Genomic DNA, 21,953 nt, shown 5'->3' on the forward strand with positions numbered 1-21,953 from the left:
GCTCAGATGAATTCTGCAAAACAAAGAAAAAAATTATCAATCTTAAACTCTTTTTTTTTTTTTTTTTTTTTGAGGCGGAGTCTCGCTTTGTCGCCCGGACTGGAGTGCAGTGGCCAGATCTCAGCTCACTGCAAGCTCTGCCTCCCGGGTTTACGCCATTCTCCTGCCTCAGCCTCCCGAGTAGCTGGGACTACTGGCGCCCGCCACCTCGCCCGGCTAGTTTTTGTATTTTTAGTAGAGACGGGGTTTCACCGTGTTAGCCAGGATGGTCTCGATCTCCTGACCTCGTGATCCGCCCGTCTCGGCCTCCCAAAGTGCTGGGATTACAGGCTTGAGCCACCGCGCCCGGCAATCTTAAACTCTTACACAAGACAAAAAAAAAGATGAACACTTCCCAACTTTTTAATGAGTCCAGCATAGCCCTGACACCAAAAGGTGGCGAAAGCATTTTAAGAAAGAAAAATTTGAGGACAATGCAGTTCATTAACATAGGTGGAAAGAAAATAAAACAGCAAATAGAATCCAGTGATATAATAAAGGATATATTCATCAAAAACAAACTGAGATTACTCCAGAAACACAATAATGGTTAATATTTTTATAAATGTAATTCACCGTCAGTAGAGCTGTATAGAAGAAGCATGTTGGGCCCATAGGATGCAATTTACCACATTATTTTAAAAATGGGGAAAAAAAATCATATCCTCAAATTTAAGATAAAACATTTGATAAAATTAAGTACCCAGTCACGATAAAAATTCTTGGAAAAAATGGGAACAGAAAGAAACTCCCTGCTTTAGTCCATTTTGTGCTGCAACAAAGGAATACCTGAGACTGGGTAATTTATAAAGAAAAAAGGTTTATTTGGCTCACAATTCTGATATCTGAAAAAGTTTAGGACCGGGTATCTGATGAGAGCCTTAGGACACTTTTATTCATGCAGAAGGCAAAGGACAGATGGTGTGTGCAGAGATCACATAGCAAGAGGGGAAGCAACAAAGTTAGAGAGGAGGTGCCAGACTCTTCTTAACAACCAGCTCTTGCAGGAATTAATAAGAGTGAGAACTCACTCATCTCCCTCTACCACCCGACGGAGAGCATTACTCTATTCATCAGGGGATCTGCCCTGCAACAAAAACACCTTCCAACAGACCCCACCTCCAACCCTGAGGATCAAATTTCAACATGAGGCTTGGCAGAGTCAAATATCCAAAACTATAGTACCTCCCTAACCTAAGAAAAAGGCTTCTTCTGCCAGGCACAGTGGCTCACACCTGTAATCCCAACACTTTGGGAGGCTGAGGCAGGTGGACTGCTCAAGGTCAGGAGTTCAAGATAAGCCTGCCCAACATGGTGAAACACTGTCTCTACTAAAAACACAAAAATTTGCCGGGCATGATGGCGGGCGCCTGTAATCCCAGCTACTCAGGAGACTGAGGCAGGAGAATCACTTGAACCCAGGAGTCGGAAGTTGCAGTGAGCTGGGGTAGTGACATTGCACTCCAGCCTGGGCAACAGAAGACGACTCTGTCTCAAAAAAAAAAAAAAAAATTAAAATAAATTTTAAAAAGGCTTTTATTTTTTTTTAATTTTATTTATTATTTTTTTGAGACAGAGTCTGGCTCTGTTGCTCAGGCTGGAGTACAGTAGCACAATTTCCGCTCACTGCAACCTCCACCTCCTGGGCTCAAGTGATTATCCTGCCTCAGTGTCCCAGGTAGCTGGGATTACAGGTGTGCGCCACCACACTAGGCTAATTTTTGTATTTTTAGTAGAGACGGGATTTCGCCATGTTGGCCAGGCTAGTCTTGAACTCCTGACCTCCAGTGATCCACGTGCCTTGGTCTCCCAAAGTGCTGGGATTACAGGCGTGAGCCACAGCACCTGGCCTGGCGTCTTCTGTTTTTTTAAAACACTACAAAAAAAAATACGTAATTTTGAAATGCTGAACACTTTTACCTCTGAGATTACACATGTAACAATGCTTGTAGTCACCACTTCAACATCATACTGGAGGTCCTAGTTACTGCAATAGTCACTGCAATAAGGCAAAGGAAAAGAAAAACAATACAGTCATTGAAGAGAAACAGGGCTTCATCATCGTAGATGGAATGCTTATATAGACGGAAAATCCAAAAGATTCCACAAAGTATTAGAAATAAGTGAAATTAAGCAAGGTCTCTTTACATAAGGTCACAGTACCAAAATGCATTGCATTTTACATGCCCACAACAGTGAGAAAACATTTTATAAATATTATTTATAATATCAAAAAGCCAAATAACTTGAAATAAATCTATAATTAAAATCAGATTAAGTTTAATCTAAAATTTGTAGTTATATAAGACTTCTTCTACACACAGAACAAACCAGAAAGTTTCATTTAAGGAAAACCTCAATAAATAGAGAGATAAACTAGGTTCATGGACTGGAAGACTCAGCATTTGATGCCAAATCTAGCCCCACATTAATCCATATAAATTTAATGAACTCCCACTAAATATCCTGCAGGCTTTTTATGAAGATTAATAAACTGACACTAAATTTTATGTGGAAAGGAAAAAGGAACAAGACCAAGTACAATAAACCTGAATAGGAGAGCTTACTCCACCCAATATGAGGATCTATTATAAAGCTATAATGAGACATTATGATACTTGTACAAAGATAGAAAAATGGACCACTGGAACAGAGTCCAAAAAAACCCCAGACATATATGGCTACTTGATTTATAAAACCAGCATTGTACAGCAGAGAGTCTTTTCCATAAATGGTGATGGCTGATTAGTAAATGGGGGAAAAAATATGAACCCTATCTTATATAATCACAAAAATAAACTTTAGATGTACTACAGTAAAGGTAAATAAGAAAGATTCTAGCAGAAAAAAAATTCATGATGGTGTGCTAGAGAAAGATGTCGTAAACAAAAACACAACAAATTAATTGTAAAGAAAAAGACTGGTTTTGACTACACAGATAGATATGAAGGAACTGCTTTTTATTAACAGAAACCATTCATAGAGTAAAATGGCCAGAGTAGAAAATATTTGCAATACATATGATTAACAAAAGGTTCATATTTAGCATATATAAACAATTCCTAGGAACCCATAAAAACATGAAAGACAACCTAACTGAGTAAAAAGGATAAAGAATGAACAGGCACTTCACAAAAGAGGATATTCAAATGGCCCATAATCTTAAATCTCAATCAGCAGGGAATTACAAATTAAAATCATCATCACCATTACATGCTGACCAGAATGGTTAAAAGAAAAATACTGATTTTACAAAGGACTGGTGAGGATGTAGAGCAACTGAAACTCTCTAACACTACTGGTGGGAGTGTGAATTGTCATAAGCACTATCTGTCTAAAAACGCTAAAATCACTGATTTTCCTCCATTTCTTATATCCTAAAATCATTAAGAAGTATTATTTTACCTTTTAATTATCTCGTTTCTAAACCTTTCCCTTCCTTTCTACCATTACAACCCTAATTCAGGCCTCAATAATATCTGTATTTCTTAAATCCTACCTTCCTTATATCACCCCTCTGTTCTCAAACTTTCAGACACCTTATCACATCATATTCAAAAAGCACTCGGTCTGACTCTATTCTACTTCTTTCCATACATAAACCCAACTGGTTCCCAGAACACATTTTGTTCTTTATCGGTTAGTCTTTCACAGTACCTAGAACAGTCTCTGGTAGACCTAGTGCTCAACTAAATATTAACAGCCACCAACATAAACTTACTACTACCTCCACACCATCTTTCACGTTTCACAAGTTCATGTTATGCTAATTCATGCCTTCAATACTGACTCATTTCATTCATTCTTAGTCGATGTCTTATTCCATTTTTCACCACAGGTTCTATCCTAAGTCCCAACATCACTCCACGCTCATTCTAAAAGTTTATCACTTAAATCACTAAAGAACAAAACCTTTTTGTAACTTCCCTCTCACACCTAACTTCCCTCTCACACCTAGAAGTGTCTCAACATCTTCCCCTATCATTTTCTCTTCCTTATCTAGTAGAAAGAAGTGTCTTCCATTTCTAATACCAGCCTCTCTCATCTATTTTTTTAATGTTTCCACTTATCTCTTTTCCTTGACCTTGCCATATCAATGAGCTTCTCCTGCTTCTCTCCCAAAGACACAGAAGTCTCATCATATAAATTTTTTTTTTTAAAGTTTTTCAACTTTCTATAGTGGACACTTCCGGACAATATATTTTCTTGGGCTATGGCAACAACAACATCCAGTTTCTATGAGCAGTAATGCCAGTGTCAGAGACAAGGCTATAATATCCACCATCCAAGAGAGAGCAGGTAATGACCTTGACAAACTGACCCTCAATATAGTATCTTAGCTATGGTTCTGGATATAGTTCTAGATGCCTACCTTCTTTCAGTTCTTGATTTCCATACCTAAAGCATCCAATTATCTTTCAAAAAACTGTCTTTTAACCATGGGATAAGTTTCTGATGTTTGTGAATAAAACCTTGACTGATGTCTTGGCTTGGGCTGCTGTAACAAAATACCATAGACTAGCTGGCTTATACTCTTTCTTACAGCTCTGGGGCATAAAAGTCTGAGACAAGGGTGCCAGCATTATCAGGTTCCTGGTGACGGCCCTCTTCCTGGCATGCAGATGCCTGCTTTTCTGCTATATCCTTGTATGATGGAGAGAAACAGCTCTAGTGTCTTCCTCTTCTTATAAGGACACTAATCACATCATGAGGCTCTACCCTCCTGACCTCATCTAAACCTAATTACTTCCCAAAGGCCCTATGCCCCCTAATACCATCATATTGAAGGTTGGGAGCTCAACATATGGATTTGGGGGAGAAGGGGAACACAAACTTTCAGTCCATAACAACTGACATAGTCTTTTTCCCTCACAAATTACTTTTTTCTCTTTCCTTTCTTTCCCAAGAGTTGTCCCTACTCTACTTCTTCACTATCCTGTCATTTCTTAATCCCTTAAGACAGGAGTCTCCAATCCCTGTACGAGTCAGTGGCCTGTGAGGAACTGGACTGCACAGCAGCAAGTGACTGGTGGGCAAGCAAGTGAAGCTTCATGTGTATTTACTAGTCACTCCCCATCTCTTATCTGTATTGACAACTGCTCCCCATTGCTTGTATTACCGCCTGAGCTCTGCCTCTTATCAGATCAGCAGCAGCATTAGATTCTCATAGGAACACGAACCCTGCTGAGAATTGCACGTGATTCTCTAGGTTGTGCACTCCTTACAAGAATCTAATGCCTGATGATCTGTCACTATCTCCCATCACCCCCAGACGGGACTGTCTAGTTGCAAGAAAACAAGCTCTGGGCTCCCACTGATTCTACATTACAGTGAGCTGTATAATTATTTCATTATATATTACAACGTAATAATAATAAATAAACTACACGATAAATGTAATGCACTTCAATTATCCCAAAACCATCCACTTCCCCTAACCCCAGTCCATGGGAAAACTGTCTTCTGCAAAACCAGTCCCTGGTGCCAAAAAAGCTGGTGACCTCTGCTTTAAGATGTGACATTTTTCTCCTAACCACTTTTACTAAAATTATTAAGAGTCATGAATGCCCTCACCTCTACTAAATGTATTCATTTATCTATCAACTAAGATTTTTCCTTGTATTTTTCTCCTCTCTCCCTCTGATAGCTTATCCAATCAAAATACCTCCACCTAAAAAACATTTCTGGCCCCATCCACTATTCCCTTCCCTCTTTCCACTTTTCTTTCTTCTCCCCCCTCTCTCTTCTGCCTGTGTTCCCTTCTCTCTCTGAAACAGCTTATCCAATGCAAATACCTCAATCCTGATAATTCCCAGTTTCACAACCTACCTCCTACCCCTTGTGCCTCACCCTCCTATCTCCACCTCTCACAAATTTCCAGCTACAGCTCAAAACTGCACCACAAATGCATGTGAAACCTTACTGGATTGACTAATCAATCATCTCATCATCCTTTCCTAGTTATTCCTAGTTATTCCAAGTTGGTTCATATCTAACTCCTCCTTCCTCATCCACAATGATATCCAAACACCGTATCATCTACTTCTCAGATCCAAGCCTCCCTTCAAATCCCTTTGCAAAATTGCCATTTATCTCTGTAATCCTCTCTTTCCATGGAACATCACAATGGTTGTCACCTTCACTTGTCTGTCACAGGTCCAATATATCTTTTACATTTCTGCCAGAGCTATACAATCTATCAAGTCATGGATGGACTCAACAGTTACCTGCCTTCCAAAGTTCCTCGTCTTGTCATAGCTCCAATATATCCTTTACATTTCTGTCAGAGCTATACAATCTATCAAGTCATGGATGGACTCAACAGTTACCTGCCTTCAAAAGCTCCTCAGTGGTTACCACAGTCTAACCTCCTCAGCAAAGTATTTAAAAATCCATGACTTCCCTCCATAGAGTTCATGCTTGAGTTACATGGGAACACTAATTCCTTCTAGAGTCCTCATCTCAGTGGTCTTTTTAAATTGAACACCCTCTTTTTCATTGACCTTCCCTCACAAAGGGAAATCTAAGCTATTCCTTCAAGATTCAGCTGGAAAATTAACTTCTCTAAGTCTTCTTCCATCCCTAAATTGGTCCTCTTTCTATAATCTGACAATACGTTGTTTAAATTTCTAACATAAGACAAGTCATTTTTGTTCACTGTATTGTTTGTTGTATTTACATAGCACTTTATTGCAATTTAATTTCATAGCAATTCTGTGAAGACAATATTATTGAGCCAATTTAACAGGGGAGGAAAGAGGCAGAGAACTGGGTTTAATACACACACACAAACACACAGACATATACACAGAGAAAAACATCTTTCATTCCAGTGTTCTGACAATTAAGTTTTACATTTCTTAGGGGCAAAGACTCCAAGGAGCCTAGCAGAGTCCTTTCTATGTAACAGATGCTTTGTAGGGTTGTGGGGTTGTTTTGTTTTTTGGTTTTTTTTGGTGAGACAGAGTCTTGCCCTACTGTCCAGGATGGAATACAGAGAGGCAAAATCTTAGCTCACTACAGCCTCCACCTTTCGGGCTCAAGCAATCCTCCCACCTTATCCTCCTGAGTAGCTGCTACTACAGGTGGACTCCACCATGCCTGGTTATTTATTTATTTATTTATTTAATTAATTTGGTAGAGATGAGGTCTCACTATGTTGCCCAGGCTGGTCTCCAAGAATTGGGTTCAAATGATCCTCCTGCCTCAGCCTCTAAGGGATTACAGGCATGAGCCACCGCACCCAACCTGCTTTGTGTTTTAAATATGTTTGAAACCACCCTGTTTTTCTGTCTGAACTCTTGAAGACATAGCTCAAAAATCTCATTTTTAACTCTTCCAGTCCTTACTAATATTTCTGTAAACTATATCATATTACTCGGCATGTTGTTACAAATGTCATTTTATATATAAGCATTTTATATATAAGCCATTAATCGTACTCATGAGTTCATAAGCTTTAGAGGGCCAACATGCCTCATTCCACAGTGGTATCCTTTATACTCCCTAGCACATGGTTGTTGCTCAGTAGTCCCCAATTTATCACTTGCTCAAATCTCTAAGTCCTTTTTTTTTTTTTGCATGACAGATATAGATCAACTGTGACTAAATTTTACTTCTACTGTAATAGTAAAAATTACTTAACCCATTCCTGAAATATAAAGTTCATACATAGGTCAGGGAAGTATTGTAAGTATCTGATGGGAGAAAAATCTAGAGTGACTATTTTAGATGACTGTAGAGGGCAGCAAAGCAACAGTAGTATCCTCAAAGAAAACCATGTATTTTTCTTAGGGAACTTGAAATTTGTTTTTATATTTAAAGAGATGCTGTCAGGATTAAAGCTTTTGAAGGAAAAGGGACTTTTGGGGATGCCAAACACAAATTTCATCAGCTCTACTTATATATTTAAACATTTTTACTATTAACTATAAATATAATGAAAATATATCAATGTCCAGATCCTTTTACATGAAAAACAAGCTTGATAAACAATGTACACTTTCAAAATAGCCACCATAATTGCTGAGTACTTTAAGAATCTAAAAGTTGAAAATCTTTTTTCATTGAAAACTGCCAACATAATCTATTTCTTAATTTTATTTTCTTAAATACAGAAAAGAATGTCAATAATCTAGATAGTCTTATTTCCTGCTAATTAGTATTACTAGTTGTAAACTTGATATGCCTTTTTGTTATTCAAAATCAGTCAACTGTAGGGTCTATACCAGTTTAAAAGACAAAAATTATAAATCCTTTGGCACTGTACTAGTATACAACAATCAACAATGCAACACCTTGAAAAAGAATAGACATTCCCTTACTGTTATTTCAATATTGAAGCTCACTCTGCTTTTAATATGAACTAGGCAGAAAAACTGCATCAAGATAATCATATACTTACAACCTCAGAAGTGTTTACAGGAATGGGGAAACTACTATAAAAGCTGACATTAAATACAACTGCATTATTTGCATGTTTCTCAAAGATTGTGTTGGCAGTAATTTTTTACTTCCTTTAAATTTAACAAGCAGAAATGCAGCGTTTTAGAGTGACTGCTGTAGTCATTAACATAAGCAGGCTTATGATTTAGTGAGAAATGCTGCTATCATGTTTTAGCCCTGTGCCCTTAAAGAGAAGTATAGAACTGTTAGCTATAGGCCTTCTTCCACTTGACTCCCTTCCAAAAAATTAAAGGAATGGAGAAGCACTTTTTTATTTTGCATTTAAAATAAAGTAGGTAGGGTATCTCTAAGCAGGTTTTAAAAACTAGGCAGTTTATTGTTAGACTCAGTATTAAATGTATAACCATGAATGATTATCTCTAAATCAAATTAGGAGGGAGTTTGAGTCTATAATGAAAGGACATTTAAACATTTAAACATTTTTACTATTAACTACAAATATAATGAAAATATATCAATGCCCAGATCATTTTACATGAAAAACAAGCTTGATAAACAATGTACTGTTTCGTTGGGCGCGGTGGCTCACGCCTGCAATCCCAGCACTTTGGGAGGCCAAGGCGAGCAGGTCACGAGGTCAGGAGATCGAGACCGTCCTGGCTAACACGGTGAAACCCTATCTCTACTAAAAATACAAAAAATCAGCCAGCTGTGCTGGCAGGCACCTGTAGTCCCAGTTACTTGGGAGGCTGACGCAGGAGAATCGCTTGAACCCGGGAGGCAGAGCTTGCAGTGAGCGGAGACTGCGCTACTGCACTCCAGCCTGGGCGACAGAGTAAGACTCTACCTCAAAAAAAAAAAAAAAAAAAGGCACAATTTCAAAATAGCCACCATAATTGCTGAGTACTTTAAGAATCTAGCTACAACTAAATTAGAAATCTTATTAATAATCTCCAAAAACTAGGGCCTAAGATTTTCAGTAACAGCAATCTTATCTATCATGAATAATTCACATAATTACTATATTAAATTGATTTTACTACAGTTTACCAATACTAGCATTTCAGTAATATTTTTTTCTTCTGAATTGAAGCAACAGAAGAGTCAAGCACACTCCTGACATTCTATATAATGTTCTCAGACACTTAGTTGGAGTCCTAGTCCTGCATAGTTTTATATTAGCATACTTCCATTACAAAATAGACTATCTTAAATTTACCCACTTCATTCATAAAACTCAATTCCAGAGTCAGATGTGTCACACATAAAGTACAATACAACTCACAGAAGCTGCTAAGCTAAACAGGTAAATAATATACAGCTGATTTTGAAATAACAAAGCAGAAGATTACTATTCTCCTAGAAAGTCAATTCTGCAAACATCTCAAATTCAAAATGGGTGAGGCAATGGGAAACAGAACTGAAGAGAGGAAAAATAATTGTTTTAAAAGGAAAAATCAGTGGAGAACTATCTCAAATAATATCTTTAAGTCTATCAACCTTTTCTAATTATCAAGAGTACAAATCTCAAGAATACATTCCTATAGTGTGTTCTGCATAACATAGCTTCTGTAACATAATATATATTACACCCAAGAATTTATTTAATTAGTTTGTTAAATGGGATATTTTACTGAAGAATTTCTTAGACCATTAATAAACTAATTCACATTGTAACTTTCCATGAGGGGGTATATCATTAGCTTTCCCTATTCCCAAAAGTATTAAACCATGGTACTTCTTCCAAAAACCTACCTTCTGAGACTAGGGTTTCACAGTAACACTTTAACAAAGACTGTTCTAAACCTGAAAGTATGAAAAAATGAAAACAGAATTGCATTCTCATTGTATGCAAGAAGTGATGAGGGAGGCCTTCCTGGAGAAAGTCAATCCTAAACCAAGACCTTCAGAATTTGATTAGGTAGGAAGGAAGAGCAACGTCATTCTAGGCCTTATGGGTAAAGACCACAAATGGGCATAATCCACTTCAGAGACAATTAAAGCTCTGGACTTGAACTATCCAAACTGGTAGCCACCAGGAATATCACACTTGACTACGAAGTGCATTAAATGTGGCTAGTCCAAACTGAAATGATCTATAAGTATATCTACTGGATTTCAAAAAATTACTATGTAAGAAAATGTAAAATATTTCAATGTTTAATAACAATTGCACGTTGAAATGATATTTTGGTTACACTGTGTCAAATAAATTAATTTCACCTATTTCTTCTTTTTTTTAAATGTGGCATCAAGAAAACTTGAAATTACGTGGCTTGCATTATATTTCTATTAAAACATGCTGGTTTGGACTAACCTTGATTTCGCCATGAAGCTCTTGAAATAAATGAGAGTGCCTATTACATGCCAAGCATATGGGAATACAAATAGTGAACAAAACAGTGAAGCACATTTCTTTCAGAAGATTGATAATATTTGGTCAAATCATAAATGAAAATGCTATAATAAATAGCACTTGTCGAGAGAAGAATTATCTGATGTTGTCTTTCAAAATACAAATGTCCCAATCCTTGGACTCCAAACCTCACCCGTCTTAACAAAAACTGTTGATCTAGTAAGTCCATAGTGGGGCCTGGCCACATTGCTTTGAAAAAGATTCCCTAGTAACTATGATTTTAACTCACACATCCTATCTTTGCAGGCTCTAGCTATTTGAGAATAGCGATTTACAGGCCCACTCCCTTTTTCTGTTATTTTATTTCTTATGATGAAACCTAGGTTGAGAGCCTAAAGGGCCTCTACTCGGTGCAACAGCCAACCTATTTAAAGTAAGAACAAGTTTGATCTTTTTTTTTTTTTATCATTAAAGTTGAAACCAAAGTTTTTTACACATGGCTCACATTCCAGTTTATGAATATCTACTCACAATGCAACAGGTCTTCCCTACTCATCTTATTTAGCAGAAGGAATGGTGGGCAGTCAATAGTCTTGCAAGAAAAACAATCTCCTGGGTGCTATACTAAAGAAAACAGGTAAAATTCACAATATAAGTATATGATATCCTTTCTAAAACAACTAGTACCTGCAATACGGCTATATCTAGACTCATAGGAAGCAGCCCTCATTAAAATTTGTAATTGGTAGGTTACATTATAGTTAGTAACTCTTTTAGGAAAAAACCTTGAAGCTACCCTTAACAAAGTTTCATAACAGATTTTTTTTTTTTTTTTGAGACGGAGTCTTGCTCTGTCACCCAGGCTGGAGTACAATGGCACAGTCAGAGTTCACTCCAGCCTCCTCCCCCTGGGGTTCAAGCGATTTGCCTGCCTCAGCCTCCGGAGTAGCTGGGATTACAGGGTCCTGCCACCATGCCCAGCTAATTTTTGTATTTTTGGTAAAGACAGGGTTTCGCCATGTTGGCCAGGCTGGTCTCAAACTCCTGACCTAAAGTAATCTGTCCTAAAGTGATCAGCCTCCCAAAGTGCTGGGATTACAAGCGTGAGCGACGGCGCCCGACCTCACAACAGATGTTAAATCAATAAACTATATCAGAGTTTATTCTGATAAATAAAAATCATAAATTTTATAAAATTCAGTAAAGAACATAGATTCAATAATTTAAAGACCATTTTAGACAAAAATATATGAAGTAATCAAACATATGATAGATTAATGGTGCTCAGATTTTTGGGATCTGTGTGTATGGTACACAAAACTGTCTTTAAAATTTCATTATTGACTTAAGGGTTATTTGATTTTAACCTACATTTACATATTAATAGTAATTATTAACTGTCTCATCTTTGCAAACCATGTAGAGTTTGTCAATTTTTATGAAGATTTTAAGATTACAGAATATGTTATAGCAATGTATTATTTACTCACTAATTTTTAATGGTAAAGTTACATAATGTCAAAATGCTCTCTTTTAACAATGATTGTCATAAAAAGCTTCCCTTCAATAATTTTCAAGTAATTAACAATAACCCATAAGTTTTATCCCTTAACTATACACATACAAAACATACATCGGAATTGCCAAATTACTAAATTGTAAATAGATGTAAGTATAAGTGACATAAACAAGGTAAAATATATTAATACACACAATTGCCCAGCTTTTCCAATTCTTATTTCTGATGTAGATAGCTGCAAGAAAGAAAGATTTGATCTTTTCTGCTTGCTTCTAAATTTGTGTTACTTTCCAAAAATATCTGTTTAGGATGCAGAAAGACTCATACAGGCAATATGTACTACAGAACCCAACTGATACCATCATTAACTTAAAGCAGAAGCAAATTGTGAGTCCCTTCTCCCAACTCCTATCTTCAGTATAATCACTAACATTCTAAGTGACCTTATGGAACTGCCAAATCTTAATATGCACTGGACATCATTAAGGGAATAGTCAACTAGGTTCCATACAATTATATAATTGAATTAATTTGACTATATTCTAATATTCTGAACACTCATCATCTGTATATTTATATAAATTTAACAAATATTTGAAGATCACTGGGCTAAGACTCAATATAAAGATGTAAAGTACAAATACAGCAAGTCAATTTGAAAACTCAATTATTCAGCACATCGGTGTAGAACTTAAGAATCACTAATACTAGCCTAGTTAGTTTATGCTGTGCAATATAATAAATGCTAACATTTGAGTGTTACTATATTTCATGCATTCTTCTAAGTGTTTTATTCTTTTCTGTCATTTAATCCTCACAAGATCTCTATCAGCAAGGTAGTAATGTTATCTCTTTTTAAAACAAGAGAAACTTCAAGTTTCCAAGGTTAAATAACTTGTCAATGATTTACAGCTAGAAAGAGACCGAAAGGGAGGAAGGAAGGGAAGGACAGGGAGGGAAAGAAGAAGACATCTCAATAAGATCCTTTAAAAGATGATTTTTTTAAAGTGACTTTTTTTTTTCATTGAACATTCATAAGTGTTTACCTAATGGGTTAGTTGTCCCATTTCCGGGCAAATCAAAATACCTCATAAACACCAAACTGTTCTATAATCATGCTTCCTTTAGGTCGATCACAAAGTTATAAGCATCTTGAAGCCAGGACTCTGTCTTATGCGTGTGTTATGTTCCCAAGCCTATCAAGTAGTCAAAGTGCTTTTAAAAGTTCCTCATCACATCAGATCTTCTTTTCTGTGCTCTTTTAAACATCCATCTTAACATGAAACCTTTCTGAAAATGGAAAAGAGGCGTAGAATCCCAGAGCCAAATGAGACCTTACAAAGGTCAAACAGTCTACCTTGTTATTGATCATGACCATACCCATGCTAATATTCTCTATGTCTCAAAAAAAATGTGAGAAGTGAAAGTGAGATAAATCTGATCATCTATGAATTGATTATTGCCATCATAAAGAAACTTAGAATTTCACAATTAAATGACGTTTATCAAGTCAGATGATGACGTAAGTCCAGCACCCTTGATACTTATATTTCTTAGGCTTAAAAACAAAACAAAACAAAAAAAACCTGGCAATTTGACAACCTGTAAAATTCTCATTTTAAAAGTTCAGTTCTCCAAATAAGATAATGCACACCCCTAAAACAAACGGCCAGCAAGTCTGATATAAACATTTTTATAGCCTTCAGAATATCAGATCCACCAGTTTTGATGGATATTTTTAACAGTTAAATTAACACGATAAAGTTAAGGCCACGCTACATATCAAACATATCAAAATATCAAAAATAGCAGCAAAAAGAAAAATCTGTATGTGATAAAACAAAGCATTCTCATCAACAGATCATCAGCTATAGTCATCTTTTTCAAGCTTAAAACTCTTTTCAACTCTAAAACTAGCTCCACGCAAATATTAATTACATGCCAAACCTTGAAAGTAGTACTATGAATGTCACTGTAACTAACAGGAGTTAAATCAACAACTTGTTAGACTTAACAGCTTACTGGAAGAAAATTTTGCTTCCATACCACTAAGCTTCCATAAGTCACAACAACTGTGCCCTATTCAAAGACTGAATTCCAAAATAAAGGTTGATGGAAAAAACTCGTCATAAGGGTTCACAAATTAGGGTGTTATAACACTATAAGCCAAAAAAGGAAGCTGTTTTAAATGAGTAGCACACAGGAATACAAAACTAGTGTCTACCTCTACAACAAGAAGAGTTGACTCTAAACACTACACCTGCTTTAAAACACAGTCCATTTGCCTACACTGCTTAAGTTTTAACATTAGGCTCTGAATTAAAATATCAAGTCCTTCCAATGCTACACTATTGAGGAGATTTTTAAAAAGTGTTTTCTTCTTCCATGGGAAAACCAATGTGTTCTTTCAAAAAGTAATCAACAATTCATTTTCACAACCACTAAGAAATTATCATGTAAATAATTCCTGTATCAGCTATGCATACTACCTGGCTTCGGTCTTCCACAGAGCTTTGCCTAACTAGATCTGCCTCTGTAGAGGTATATTCTCTCAGTCCTTAACATAAACGAAGTCAGGATAGTAAACTCGTAAGGTCCCCTCCAACTGTCCTGTCACTCAACTGTAAGCAACATCCCCAATTCTCCTTCATGGAATAGAACAGCACACAAATTCAATCTAGACTCTAGCATCAATTTAAAAAGATATACAGCATTAAGAACTTTGTCTTGGAATCAAGTATATGGGGAGTCGGCACACAGAAACAGCGTACAATTAATAACACTCCATTTATCATACTATACTCTGTGTAAATCAGATTTCATTACAGTGCTGGAAACGTGGTGGTAAACTGGAAGTGGAAATTCTCAGCCCAGACGAGACACTCAATCCCATCATGCAAACTTTGCTTCCCTCATAAGCAACTACCCTGACTCACCTACCGTGTAATAGGATTCTCCTCCTCCTAAATCACACTATCCAAGAAATTTGCACACATCTCTTTTAACAAATACTAGTAAAACTTCAGTTTACCGTTTCACGAAATACTGAAAACCAATCTTTGAGCAAGCTTAAGGTCTGCCCCTCTACTTTTCTTACCAAGAGCCCTCAAATAATGTCTCGCAGTGTTCTGATACTCCTCTCCCACCAAAGGCTGCTGTCCTCATTTTCCCAAATCACTGCCTTCCATTAATTACCACTTAAGTCCATTTCTCTTGTATGAAAGGCAGACTTTTTTTTTTTTTTTTAGCACGATCCTTAATAAGTAGGCTTCTGGTCTGGCATACCTGGGAACAAAACTCACAGAGACTAACTCCCAAATATGACAGGAAAACACGAACACAACACGAGGGAAAGGATGGGAAACAGGCGCGTGACTGTTTTGGTTAGAACAGCCGGGGCACATAGTCCATGAAATTAGGTATTTAACACGTAAATCTTGTTCCTGGGGGCTGGTAAAATAAGCACGAGCAGTGTGAGAGACGTCCCACAAGCTGGAAGGCAGGGACGAGGCTCAAACTAGAGAGATCCAGAAGCTGCCAGGGCAGAGCCGGCGCGGGGGTGGGGGGGGGGGGGTGCGCACAAGACCGAAAAAAAACTGGCTGTAGGGGATTCTGCGGCTGGGTGGGCTAAAATGGTGCCTTCTCCAGGGTGGAAGGCCATGAGAAGTGGACCCGGAGGCTTCATTCCGTCGGGTTCTGGTCCCTAGTGTTTCTGGCCTCACAGCTCAAGTTTCGCCGGAAAAAAAGAAAGCGGCAAACGTGCATCCCGGCACCTTAACCCACGAGTCTGCGCTCTGGGCTTCCCAGGAAGCGAGCGAGGAAGTAACGGTCCCAGGAGCAAACCCGGAGTTCGGCGCACGAAGCACCATCGCCAACCCTCGGCCATCCGCACGGCGACCCGCGCGGCCGCGGGGGAGGGGAGCGGGCCGCCGGCGCAGCATTCGCTGGCCCGGCCCTTCCAGGGCCTCGCCCCGGGCGCGGCGAAAAGTTTCCAACCAAAGTCCTCGGCACTCGCTCGCACAGCCAACCGCCTCGCTGCCCCGAAGAACGGCTGGCAGAGCCGGCCGCGGCGCCTGCACTCTCAGTGGCGGCTCCCTCAGCCCACGCCGGCCGCCGAGGTTCACCTACCACAGAGCCTGGAGAAGAGCAGCAGCGGGAAGAGCAGCAGCAGCAGCGGAGGTGGCGTCGGGGGCTGCAGCAAGAGCCCGGCTCCGAGGAGAGAAGCGGAGGAAAGTTGTGCTTTGCCGCCTCCAGGACACAGCGGGGCTGGCCGCGGGGTCCGCGCCATCCCCCACCCTCCCCCCGGCCCGCTCTCCCGCCCGCCCCCCGGCTCCTCCGGCCCCAGCGCCTCAGGCTCTGGGCGGAGGCTGTGGAAGGTCCGGCGCGCGCGTCCCCAGCTCCCAGCTCTAGCGCCGTCGCTGCCGGCTGACACTCGGCGGAGCGCTGGCGGCTGCCTCCACACCGCCGTCGCCGACGCCACTGCCGAGGCTGAGGCGGGAGCCGCCCGCCGCCGCCACCACTCCCCTCCCCCCGGCACCCGCCCGCTTCGAACTCCTGGGAACTCGGAACGCACCACCCCGCCCCACGCGAGAGGGGGAAAAGAAGCCGACCCTCAGAGCCGGCGCCCGACTCGCCTGCCCTCCCCGCGCAACTCCAGCTCCCGTCTGATCCCCGGGCGCAAGCCCTGTCTCCTCCCACCCCGCCCTCCTACACATGCTCCTCCCCTTAAAAAAAAAAAAAAAACTCTTTTCATCCACTTTGATAACGGGGTTTCTCCCAAAGCAGAGCTTTAAAAGGGACAGGAAAATCTGGAATAGGTTAGTCGGCCCCGCCCCTCGTTCCTGACTGGCTTCCCCCCCTTCCCTGCCTTTCCAATGGTCTCGCCCACTCCACCCCTAGCGGGTCCACCGAGGCCCCGGCGCTGACTGAGGCGAGGGCTGCGGGACAATCACGCTCGGCCCTCGCCTCTCCCGGGTGGCGCTCCCCCTCTGGCGGGGACCTGGGACGAGGAGGGGTGGGGAGGGAAAGGCAGGAGGGGGCTGCCCTTCCGTTGCCCATGCTAAAGGTTCCTGTGTAGGAAGCTGGACGCAGCCTGCTGGACTAGTAATCTTCCTCCTCGCTGGGGCGCGGGGGACTGAAGGGAGAGACTTTCTCCTCCTTCCTGTTCCCCGGGACGGCTGTGCTCTCCGAATCCCTCCGTTCTTCCCAGCCCACTTATTCCCCGCTCGCCAAGGCACGTTTGCACAGGCGTTTTTCCTGCTCTTTTCTGTGGGAGGGCGGCTTGGTAGAACGGTCGGCTGAGCTGGGCGAGGAGAGGGGTCTCAGAAGGTTTGCTTTCTTGCTGTTGCTTCTCACTGGCCGCTGGGCTGTCCACTTTCCGCGCCAGGCGACTGGCAACAGGAGGCCATGGATTTCCCCCAACGAGTGCGTTGGTGTTTTTCCTTGGTTTTGTTTCATTTGCATGTTCGTATGTGTAGTTTTGTTTTCTTGCCTGTTTCCCTTTGATCGCAGAGAAGCGACCTCGGGAAGTATTAAACATTTGCCCTTATAAGAAGAGCGTCTGTGGTCCACCATGAACCTCGCTCACCCCAGGTGGCTGCCCGCCCTGCCCTCTCCATCCTCCCTCCTCGCACAGTACCGGCGGCTTGACCTTGGAGCCACTGCCACATCGGTTCCGCGGGGGGGAGTAGGAGGGTGGACAATTTGGACTGTCCGGCGTAGGGCGGCGGATTGTAGGCAGAGGACACCAGTCCGCAGGCCTGACACTATTAATTTTATGTAGGTCCTGTCATCTCCACGAGATAGCCATAAATGTGTTCCAGTAGCAGGAAAGCTGAACAAGGATCAGTCGCCCAAAAATTAGCCTGTCGCAGCTAAACTAATGCATGCTTGCGGCCAAGACCACGCTGTCCTTGGCTTTCAGTCAATAGGGTCTTCCCACCTTCCGCCCGCTGGATTACAAGGCCTTACTCACCTCCAAGGCTACAAGCCATTCTACACCCTGCCCACCTCTTTTTTCTTTCTTTTAACTTCTGCCTCCCATCCAGTCTCCCAGTGCTCAGTCTAGTGCCTTTTTCCCTCCAGCCCTTTTCTCTTCCCTCCCTCCCTGTGCCTGTCTGCCTTTGTCGTCCCCTGTAAGCTTGTCTCCTGCAGCCAAGGTTTTCTATCACCTATCCTCAAGATGCATTTATGAATACACCTTGTCCTGCATCGCTCTGGGAGATCCCCTGATGATGATCATAATTGACAAAATGTAGCTATTGTGACATTCCTCAGCTGTGCTGACACCACCGTTTCCCTTGAGAAAATTTCTTTTTCTATATTCTCATCCCCTAAACCTAATTTCACTGCTAAATTTAGACAGCCCACTGCACAGCCACTAGCTAATTATCTGTTTGGATAGCACTTTAACACGTTGTTGAGACTCAGTTAAATGTTAAACAACCAAAATTTTAATATCACTAACCAATTTCATTCCCCCAGGTTTTCCCTGATGGTTCCGCATCTCCAAGAATTTAGCCAACATTTTAAAAGATACCAACGGCTTAACCTGGGTGGGGGCCATTGGGCAATTGCTACAGAGACCATAAGGAATTAGCAGGTTTAGTTCTCAAAAAGATGACATGGAGCTTTAACAAATATATTTCCTCCGTACTTATGGAAATTGAATAGTGGTCTTCTCTGACCTAAAGTGAAGAGAGAGCATGGAAGAGCATTATTTATAGATGTTATATAAGCATTAAAAGAGCACCATGCTGGTGTTTTATGTGCATATATGTATTGTGTTCTAATAATAATTTGTGTTTATACAGCATCTTCAACTAAAGATGTCAAAGCACAAGCTCACTTCCCACGGAAGGTAGCAATTACTATTATCTCTACTTGACAGCTACAAGAACCTAGGCACAGAGGTTAAGTGCTCTGCAAATACTACCAGCCATGTGTGGTGGTTTTCCTGCCAGAAGCAAGTTCTTGCCTTCCAGTGGACACCATTGACCTCTCAAGATTATTCTTTAAGTTAAAAAGTAATAGAAGGTAACTCAAATTTCTATTTTCTATAATAAAAGTGCCCAATCTTAAATTACATTCTCAGATGAATGAATTTTAGACATACCCACCCAGGCTTTCCTGTTGGAAATTTTTACTGGCCACAGAAAAACATTTTACATTACATATACAACTTATGTTTTTCAAGGGCAGAAATGCTGTTAATTTTTTAAAAACCTTTAACATGAGAGTATTACTGCTTTCTGTGCCATTTTTAGTCCTCTAACTTTATAGATAAGTTCACATTTATTGTTTGAGTGACAAACTGTTTAAGGAATACTTAATTATACTTAACTTATTAATATTTCTGACACCATTGAATAACAAAGTATGCATGCATTTTTTTCAGAAAAAAAATTATCTGAACAGAAAGCAACATAATCCTAATGGCAACAATGGTTTCATTGTTTTGGGTTAAGTACTGATGGTGTCCATCCTACTTTTGGCTCAAAGATTGTTTGCCAGTTATCAAGGTTCATTAACTCTTAACTAAAAAATAAAGGTTGACATCTTAACAAAGAAGTAATTATGTACAGTGCTGGGCATTTTACATTTACTAACATAATCCGAGTGAAAGGTTTGAGACTATTATTAGAATTTCATACCTGACTCTGAAACAAAGGAGGTATTTTTATAGGAGAGGTAAGACATTATATACTTCAACTAATTCTTCTTAACATCAGCAAATTTTTTATAACCTGCTGTGTGAGGAAGCATAGCTTTTTCTTTAGTAGAAGAGGTGAACAATATTTTGTAGAATATTTGAACTTTGTACTGTATTTGATAATAAGCTTATGTTACCCAGTTAGGATCACAGTTTTTGTAAAGAGAATTATGCAAATAATAAAAAACAAACTGCAGAACCACGGAAAAGTCCATTCACTTGCAAAACATTCAACAACCTTACTCTTATTAAATTCTAGTCTTTCTTACTGAAGAGATCTTCCCTGTATGCTCATGTGACTTTATCCCTCTTACTTCCTTTGAGTCTTTGATAAAATTTATCATTGAGGCTTTCCAGGACCACATCATATGAAAGAGCTGCCCCCACCCTAATCCCTATGCCCTTAACTTGCTTTATTTTCTCCATTGCCCTTACCATCTGACATGTCTCTAATTTACTGTCTGTTCCCTATCACTGGAATGAACATTCCACAAGGGCAAGGAAGTATCTGTATTTTCGCTGTTAAGACTCAAGTAGGCCAGGCACAGTGCCTCCTGCCTGAAATCCCACCACTTTGGAAGGCCGAGGCTGGCAGATTGCTTGGGTCCAGGAGTTCAAGACTAGCCTGGGCAACATGGCTGTGTTAGTCTGTTCTCATGCTGCTAATAAAGACATACTTGAGATTGGGTAATTTATAAAGGAAAGAGGTTTAATTGACTCACAGATCCACATGGCTTGGGAGGCCTTAATCATGGCGGAAGGCAAGGAGGAGCAAAGTCACATCTTATGTGGTGGCAGGCAAGAGAGCATGTCCAGGGGGACTCCCCTTTATAAAACCATCAGATCTCGTGAGACTTACTATCAGGAGAACAACACAGGAAAGACCTGCCCCCACGATTCAATTACCTTCCACTAGGTCCCTTCCACAACACGTGGGAATTGTGGGAACTACAATTGAAGATGAGATTTGGGTGGGGACACAGCCAAACCATATCAATAGTAAAACCTCGTCTCTACTAAAAATACAAAAAAAATTAGCTGGGTGTGGTGACGTGTTCGTATAGTCCCAGCTACTCTGGAGGCTGAGGTGGGAGAATCACTTGAGCCCGGGAGGTCGAGGCTGCAGTAAGCCAAGATTGCATCCCTGTACTGTAGCCTAGGCAGCTGGAGAAAGACCTTGTCCCCGCAAAAAACCAAAACCAAGACAAAACAAAACAAAAACCCCAAGTACTTAGAATAATGTCTGCCATATAGATTCCAAATTGGATGACTAAATGATTGTTATGACATACCGTACTCATGTGCATGTCTCATTGAGTAGAGGTTTATACTTCTTGAAGGTTTTGAACATAGGATTGATCGTGTATAGTTTTTTAAGCTGGAAGGTGGTTACTCTGACCATTGCTTAACACTCTTGATATAATTGTTGTTAGTGCTGTTTATTAAACTATTATCTCTCCACTTCATATTCATAGTTCTGCCCTGGTTTTGTAAGGCTGGTGCTAGGACTCTGCAAACAATGTATCTCCTTTACCAACTGGCTTCCTGACAGGTTCTATCAATAGAGGTTACTGGAGGAAATGTGGACTCCTGGAGTAGGAGAAAAGGGACTTGTTCCTTTCCATTTGCTTCCTGCTATCAGCATCACCTCAGCTATAATAACCTGTCATCCTGTCTTTAGCTGTTGATTCCAGTCTCCCACTTCTTTTACACTCTAAGTCCCAGAGTCCTCATGACTCCTCAAAAGTACCAGCCCCAGCTAGGCTGTTTCTACTTCTCGGAGGTCCAAGCCCCAGCTAAGAAGGATGGCTCCTCTAAACTTCTGAGTTCTAATAACACAACCTTTTCCCCTTGTCCTCCTAGCTCTAAGGGTAGTAACAGCTTACCACAGCTTATATCTGTGGGTCACCACAGTGTTTCCC

The 21,953-nt window shown here is 40.4% G+C and overlaps 1 protein-coding gene and 1 long non-coding RNA gene across 7 annotated transcripts in view; one reads left to right on the forward strand and one right to left on the reverse strand.

The window, feature by feature from the left end:
• NECTIN3 (nectin cell adhesion molecule 3) overlaps positions 1-16,867 on the reverse strand; it is a 130,492-nt gene extending 113,625 nt beyond the window's left edge. For 4 of the 6 annotated variants that reach the window (XR_004437118.1, XM_033211346.1, XM_033211348.1 and 1 more), the window contains exon 1: positions 16,449-16,867. Coding sequence is in view for 5 of the 6 variants with exons in the window: in XM_033211346.1 (XP_033067237.1) it covers positions 16,449-16,608 (160 nt within the window). In the remaining variant the exon portion in view is untranslated. Of the gene's footprint in view, positions 1-1,959; positions 2,039-16,103; positions 16,332-16,448 lie in introns of those variants that run through there. The other 2 variants (XM_033211347.1, XM_033211349.1) reach the window with 2 other exon arrangements.
• A 2,269-nt stretch (positions 16,868-19,136) lies between these two features.
• Positions 19,137-21,953, forward strand: part of LOC117083551 — a 192,617-nt gene continuing 189,800 nt past the window's right edge. The window contains exon 1 of the long non-coding RNA XR_004437120.1: positions 19,137-19,355. This is a non-coding gene — a long non-coding RNA (uncharacterized LOC117083551). The remainder of the gene's footprint in view (positions 19,356-21,953) is intronic.

This window comes from Trachypithecus francoisi, unplaced genomic scaffold (assembly GCF_009764315.1).
Source record: "Trachypithecus francoisi isolate TF-2019V2 unplaced genomic scaffold, Tfra_2.0 Lachesis_group0, whole genome shotgun sequence".
NCBI lineage: Eukaryota > Metazoa > Chordata > Mammalia > Primates > Cercopithecidae > Trachypithecus > Trachypithecus francoisi.